The sequence below is a fragment of the Poecilia reticulata genome, linkage group LG2 (assembly GCF_000633615.1).
Source record: "Poecilia reticulata strain Guanapo linkage group LG2, Guppy_female_1.0+MT, whole genome shotgun sequence".
NCBI lineage: Eukaryota > Metazoa > Chordata > Actinopteri > Cyprinodontiformes > Poeciliidae > Poecilia > Poecilia reticulata.
In genome coordinates, this window is record NC_024332.1 from 19,506,710 (window position 1) to 19,514,252 (window position 7,543).

Consider the following 7,543-nt stretch of genomic DNA (forward strand, 5'->3'; position numbering starts at 1 on the left):
TCTTTCTTTCTTTCTTTCTTTCTTTCTTTCTTTCTTTCTTTCTTTCTTTCTTTCTTTCTTTCTTTCTTTCTTTCTTTCTTTCTTTCTTTCTTTCTCTTTCTTTCTTCTTTTCCATTTGTCTCAGGTAAATGAATGTCTTTTAGTATGTTTGAAGTGTCTGTGTTGTCAATGTGAATTTATACTTTTTCTGATGTTATGTGATGTGCTTTTCTGGTAATAGTGTGCATCTGTCTTGAATACATGCTGATTATTGTGACGCTGTTATCTCTGCGTGATCTCAGTCTGCGCGCACAGCAATAAGCAATAAGTGTGAGCAATAAGAGCTGAGCAGCCAGAGGAAAAAAAAGGGGGAGATATCGATGTCTTTCTTTCTCTCTTGCTTTCTCACTCCGTCTCTATCTCTTATGCTCCTTGCTACTTAATGAGGCAAGTACAACTAGCTGTAGCAGAGAGAAAGGGCCGGGGACGGATCTGTGGTCCTTCTCTGGAAGCAAACTGAGGACAGAGTAACYGAATCAGTCACGTGGTACGCGCGGCTTCAAACGTCATATCCTGCTCCAAGCAACACAAACCTCKACACACGCTTATCAACAAACTGTTAGCTTGTGTTGAAGAAACATTCRCAGAMTTGAAAGAAATCAATGTCTAGATGGAGGAAAAGATGGAGGATCATCGCAGACYGCTGGATTTTACCMGGATACCGAAGATCATCTTACACCGGATAGGTACGAAACACCTTCACGTTTTACTGAYGACATGAAGCRCGAAACTGGAGAAAAGCTGGAGGAAAAACACGAGACAAACAGGAGGAAATGTGCGAAACTAGAATGAATGTTTGACGAAATTAAATCAACTGATAGATACGACAGATGCAGAGCACTGGTTGGACATCAGGAGGTTCKGGAGGGCAGGTCGATTATAAATGTTATTATTCCAATAAAGTGCATTGATCAGCGTTTGCTGCTGCAGGCAGGCAGTTCTATCATTAAACRGGCTTTATCGCTCCTTCATTCAATGCATCTGAAATTAGTTCCTCAYTAGATGTGTTTAAACAATATAATTATGTTTTTGACCAGACAAAGTATGTCTTTGATTTATCTTTAATTACATCCTGACCAATATAAATGACATCAGATTTACCATTAAGATGTTTGGTGGTTTCAGTTCAGTTTTGTCTTGGTGATTTTTTTTTTTAATGAGGAGGTTTTCTAACATATCTTTTAATTGATTTTATGTATTTTGTACAGTGTCCTCCAGCAGCAAGAATTATGCCTATAAATAAGATATTCTATTATTAATTATCTGAAATATGTTTCAGGCAGTGATTCACTGTAGATATCTTTAATTGAAACCTCCATGAAACAACATGGTAAATCTGACGTCATTTATAGTTCTCAGAATTTCATGGGAGATATTTCAAATGCATGTTTTGATTTATTATCATAGCTTTATTACATATATCTAAAAATATATATAGTCAAACTAATTTCAAATATTGGCTACATACAAGGATTAAGAAGATAGAGAAACTGTTCAATGAACTGGAGAAGGATTGATTCTTGTTTTTATATCTTTATTGAAAGTCCAGCAGCGTTTGAAGACTCTCYWACTGAAACTAGTCAGAGGCAGAGAACTGATAGGAGATGCACACAGTTATCTTTATACGTCATATTTCATCACTTCCTGCCTTCACTGCACACAAGTGTGATAAAGGTGAACAAAGGAAAACCGTTCAGTAACAGGAAAAACGGCTGTGGAGATGCAATCATACCAAACATTTGCTGAGCATTTCATGTTCACATTAAACACATTTWAAATTTTCTATAACATTGGCAGAAGATGTGGCTGTGTGGAGACACACGGTCTCCAGAGATTTATTTTTTCTTGATCTGTGGCTTTTCTTGTGCTGTCAGAATCTCAATAGATCTGAGTTTCCCTAGAACAACAAAACATCTTATTAAAATGGGGATTATTGTGGACAATTCACATTTTGGATATTTTTTTGCTTGTTTTTGAGTTTCTATTGCCTCCCAAAGCAGCCCAAATGCTTAGAAACCAGCCAGCCATTTTTTGGTGTCTGAAAAATAAGAGAGCATCAATAAATTGGCCCTGATTTCCTTAATTTTGGGAATTGGAGAGATTTACTTAAATGTGAAGCTGATTCTATCCACCAATGTTCTCTACCTTTGCAAAGCTCCAAAGATTTGCCACTGTCTACTATTGATCTGCTGTGAGAGAAGTTTGGCTGACAGACAAACCCATCAGGTCATGTCTGCAGTAAATACGTCACCCCAAAATAAAAGCCACAATCATATTTGGCAGGTCAGGCTTTTTCAAAATCATGAAGATTTTAAGGAGCTGGCAGGTTTTATTTATAAAAGTTCAAGGAATAATATTCATAGTTAGATTCTTTTGTTACCATATCAACAGTCTGATGCTGTGAGTTTAATCTTTGAGTTCGAGCTCTTTGTTCACAAATACAAATTGGTAAACGGCAATTATCAATGACTACTGTTAAGAAAAATAAAATTTAAAATAAGCTAGTTTTAAAACTAAACATATTTTGATTGAAATAGCCTGATTATAGTTTTAAAATGTATAACTTATTCTGGCATATTGACCTTTATTTTACCTGGCAGATTGTTTGCCAAGATCTTTGATCTGCCCTCAGTAGCAATCAGTAGGAAGTTCCAGCTTTTCACACTGATCTGTGAAAGCCGTAAAGCAGCAGGAGATCAGGAGAGTCTCTGCTTCCATTTTATTTAGACAATGGGGACAAATGGCTTTAGAGAGAGGGTCAGAGACGGGTCCTGTTTGGATCAGCAAAGATACGCCTTATTTGAATAAATTAAAGAAAAGAAGATAAAACTTTTCACACAGAGTAGCAAATCAGATCTTGCCCTTGCAATTTCTCCAAAGATGTTTTTGCTGTCCCTATATCTTGCCTCAGGTAATGAATGTATGTCTCTATTATTTTGTAATTTCCTGTTATATCTTATACTTTGTTCCGATTTGGATTAAATTCTGAAATTCTGTGACGTCATCACGCATTGTTGTGTTATAGAAGGAGAGCCAGATTCTTTCCTAAATTTAATCACACAAATAATTCTTCCTCAACGCTGCTTTTTAAGTTGATCAAGCTAGGCTTCTTCTCCCAGATTTCACTAAATCTAACACAGAAGCTGTTAGAGTTGCTGATGATTGTAGCAGCAAGAGGGGCCTCCAAGTCAAAGTCTGATCAAGGCCTTAAAGTAGTTTTACTAAAAATTAAAAGTTTTTGGTTTGTGTTTTTGTTCAGATCTCCGACGTTGTTGCATTTGTAAAGAGGAGGACGGGATTCTCAATGAGCTCAGCCACCAGGAGGGGAACTCCACTTTAAAACAAGAGGAACCAGAACCTCTGCACATAAAACAGGAACCAGAGGCTCTACAGATAAAACGTGAGCAAGAAGAACCAGAACATCAACAGTTCAAAGAGGAAGAGAAGCAATTCTGCATCAGTCAGGATGAAGAGCAGCTTGTGGTGAAACAGGAGACTGATGGCATTTTGGTGAATCCTCCTAAAGTGCAAATAATCCACAATGAAATAGAACCACAGAGGAACCAACTCATCTCTCATGACTCTGCTGAGGATGAGAACCAGGATCAGGAGAGAAGCAAATCTGAAGACCCAAGAAACGGAGATGAGAAGCAGAAACAAAATGAAATATGTCAGAAAACCAAACAACAAGAAGGTAAAACTGAGAGTTCAAAACAAAAAACGCACAAGAAAGCTCATCCAGAGCAAAAATTATATTCTTGTAAAATTTGTGATGAATCCTTTAATCAGGCAAGTTTATTGACAACACACATGAGAACTCACATGGGCAAACAGCCCTTCACATGTTCAACTTGTGGAAAAAGTTATGACTACAAAGCTGGATTAATTTATCATATGAAAGTTCACTCGGGTGAGAAACCTTTCTCTTGTGTGACCTGTGGAAAAGGTTTCAGAAACAAATCTTATTTAGTTGTTCACATGAGGATTCACACAGGTGAGAGACCTTTCTCATGTGTGACCTGTGGAAAAGGTTTCATAACCAAATCTAATTTAGTTGATCACATGAGGATTCACATAGTTGAGAAGCCTTTCTTATGCGGGACCTGCGGCAAAGGTTTCCGCAGTCAAATCAGTTTAACTCATCACATGAGGACTCATACAGGTGAGATGCCTTTTTCATGTGGGATCTGTGGAAAAAGTTTCAGAAACAGAGGTAGTTTATCTTGGCACATGACGATGCATACTAATGAGGAGCGTTACTCTTGTGAGACATGTGGTAAAAGGTTTAGGCATAAATACACTTTAACTCGCCACATGTATATCCACACAGGAGAGAGACCTTTCTCATGTGGGACCTGTGGAAAAAGCTACACAATCAAAACTGATTTAATTGGCCATATAAAGACACATACTAGTGAGAAGCTTTTCTCTTGTGGGACCTGTGGAAAAAGGTTCAGCCAAAAAAAGTATTTAACTTCTCACATGATGACTCACACAAGAGAGAAACTATTTTCTTGTGGGACTTGTGGAAAAAGTTTCCGTCAAAATGGCAATTTAACTGTTCACATGAGGAGTCACGCAGGCAAGAAGCTTTTCTTATGTGGGACTTGTCAAAAAGGTTTCAGTTATAAGAGCAATTTAACTCGTCACATGAGGACTCATACAGGATGAGCAGCATAATCTGACCCTCAAGTATCAAAACACAATAACTCCCAGTTTGGAATCAGAGTAATTACAGCTGAGTAACATTTCTATTATGTAGCAGTTTAGAGAAGAAAAACATTTAAAACAGGACATTTATCTAAAACACTAAACTTTCACTTTATTTTGTCAGTTTTATGTTTTCATTTAAAATGGTTTTTGAGATATTAAGTCTTACGAAGATAAGCATGCATTTTAAATGTTTTTTTTTTTGTTTAGTGAGATATTATAGTCTGTTTATCTCTTGAAGTAACGATGGATTTGGATTCTTTCAGATTTAGACTTGTAAAACTGTCATTGTATGTCTATTCTTTGTACTCATTGTTTGTTTTATTGTATTAATTTTGGTCAGAGAATGCATAGTAACTGTTACTGTATGCACTGTTGGTGTAAGTATATTCAGATTCAGGTTTTTATTCTGGAGTTGAATCTAAATATACTTTTTCATTTCTTTCTCTTGAGTTTCTGATTCAGGGACAAAAAATTGTTGATTGTATGATGGAAACATTTCAGATGTTGCTGAATTTTGCTAAGTTATGATGAAACCCGAGATGTTTTCCTTTCTTTGTTAAAACGTCTGCATTGATTTTATTCTTGTTAAGTTGACTCTGAACTGAAAAGTCATTTTTACCCATGTTAGGTTTTTTCTTTCTTTTTATCTGTAACGCAGTATTTGTTCGAGAAAGTTTGTATTTTTCTGTGTTGATGTAGAATCAATTTCAGATAGAAATGTGACTAGGAAAAACTGTTTCTATATCATTCTTATATATAAAAAAGTTTTTTTAACCATAATTAATGGTCTTAGTCTTTTTTTGGTTCAGTAGTGGATTTTGACCCATGTATAAGTTTCTGCTTCTTGAGCCTTTTCTTTCATCATTTCTGCCAAACATCTGTCTTTTTAAACCAGTATTTTTCTTAACTTTTCACTCACAGTTGCTTATTTCTAGGGAATCGTTCATAAATCTAGGTCCTATCTTAAGAACTGACCACTTTTATGGAGGCCCAAATATCAAGTTGCAAAAAGTAATGGAGTCAAAACATGGCAGCGCTACAAAACTGCAACCAGAGAGCAGGGGCTTCTAGAAAGACGAGAGCAGGAGAGGACCACCTGCCTACACCTGCAGTTCTGACACTATTAAGTTATTTCCAACGCCCTGACTAACATTAGCGCATATTCGGCACTGTATTACAAGTTTTATAACAGTTTAATAGAAAGCTCACCTGCTCCGTCTGTCCACTGCCTCGGCCAATCAGTGAACAGAAGCGAAGCTTGCGTCATCCAGCAAACCAGGGTCGGCTCCGAAGCAGGACCCAAAAAAGAAAAATAGCCGGTGGAAAAGCTCCGAAAGCGGGTCGAGCCGAGCTGAGCCGAAACGAGCCGGTGGAAAAGGGTGCACAGGTTCTGGACTCAGTCACGTGGTACGGCTTGCTCATGCGGCTTCAAACGTCACATCCTGCTCCATGAACAAAAGCCTCGATAGACACGTCATAAATATCCTCCTGGTTTCCTCGACACTCACCCCGAAGCTTTGGCACAGAAACCACATCGCTAGTTTTAGGCAAATATGTGAGTATTTGCAATAAAAATGTCTTCAGTTCCGCCTCAGAGAGAGTTTATCAACSAGCWGKWAACTCCTGCTGAAGAAACATTCACAGAGTTGGAAGAAATCCACGTCAAGTCCGAGGAAAAGATGGAGGATCAGCGCAGACCGCTGGATTTCACACGGATACCGAAGATCATCTTACACCGGATAGGTACGAAACGCCTTCACGATTTACTGGTGACATGAAACGCAAAAAAAGGGGAGAAAAGCTGGGCGACAGATTAAATATGGCTGCCACCTTTCAGAAATCAAAATAAGGGACGCTGCCCACGGCGCGTCGCTCTGCTCTCATGTTGTGGGACGTCCGCTGCAGTGATGGACATTATTTTATGGCGGTGGTTTTTGTTTTTAAAATGTAGTCCATAGGGCAGCCGTTCACGCAAAGTTGGTTAAAGTACCTCATAATTGTACTCCAATCAGAGTAATATACCTTAAAAACACGGTTAATTAAGCAAGTGTAAAAAGTATTTGGTAATCTACTCAAGTACTGAGTAACTGATCATAACACCTGATTTAATAGTCAAATGTGTCCTCAGACAGCCAAAAGTATAAAAGTTAAGTGAACATTCTGGTACTGTAAAGAGTATTACAAAAATATTTATAGAAATAAGGAGTTAGGTTTGGAGGCTGGTTCTAGACCAGATTTACCACAGCGGTCAGGGTAGTCGGTGTATTTCCATGGCAACACTTGAAAAAGAATTAAACAACAAAAACCAGAGCAATATTTCATCATTTGATATTATAAGTGAGCAAAAGAGTCACTTTTGTTTCCAGAAATCCAGGTTGCAGATCCCTGGCAGATGGAAAGTATGATCCTGTACAGCAGCTAAAAGTGCAGCACTGTAACTTTTAATTTGTTGTTAAAGTAAAATTGTGAAGGTTAAAAGGCAAGGTAAGGTAATTTTATTCACATAGCACATTTTCAGCAACAAGGCTTTACATGAACAAAGTGCTTTACATGAAAAGGAAATAAAAGAAAGATAGAAAGAAAGAAAGAAAGAAAGAAAGAAAGAAAGAAAGAAAGAGAATCTAATATTGATCTAAAGTATGTAAGCTAGGAGCTATGAGCTCCTGTTCAGGGTTGCTAAGTTTCCTCTGGTCTACTTCCATTTCTGGGTTGAGAGAACAAGAGTCTGAAAAATAGTCTAACAATGTTGATCCAGAAGTTTCCTCTGGGCTTCTGGTCTCTGCATCTAAAT

At 37.6% G+C, this 7,543-nt stretch overlaps 2 protein-coding genes across 2 annotated transcripts in view; both read left to right on the top strand.

The window, feature by feature from the left end:
• Positions 1 to 466: 466 nt before the first annotated feature.
• LOC103480827 (zinc finger protein OZF-like) lies at positions 467 to 5,917 on the top strand. The gene is made up of 2 exons (XM_008436014.2): positions 467 to 725; positions 3,299 to 5,917. Exons 1-2 carry the CDS (start codon positions 650 to 652, stop codon positions 4,708 to 4,710), a joined length of 1,488 nt encoding a protein of 495 aa, XP_008434236.1. The 5' UTR covers positions 467 to 649; the 3' UTR covers positions 4,711 to 5,917.
• Positions 5,918 to 5,967: 50 nt separating this feature from the next.
• Positions 5,968 to 7,543, top strand: part of LOC103480819 (gastrula zinc finger protein XlCGF57.1-like) — a 10,846-nt gene continuing 9,270 nt past the window's right edge. The window contains exon 1 of the mRNA XM_008436005.2: positions 5,968 to 6,495. Coding sequence (XP_008434227.1) covers positions 6,327 to 6,495 — 169 coding nt within the window. The 5' untranslated portion in view covers positions 5,968 to 6,326. The remainder of the gene's footprint in view (positions 6,496 to 7,543) is intronic.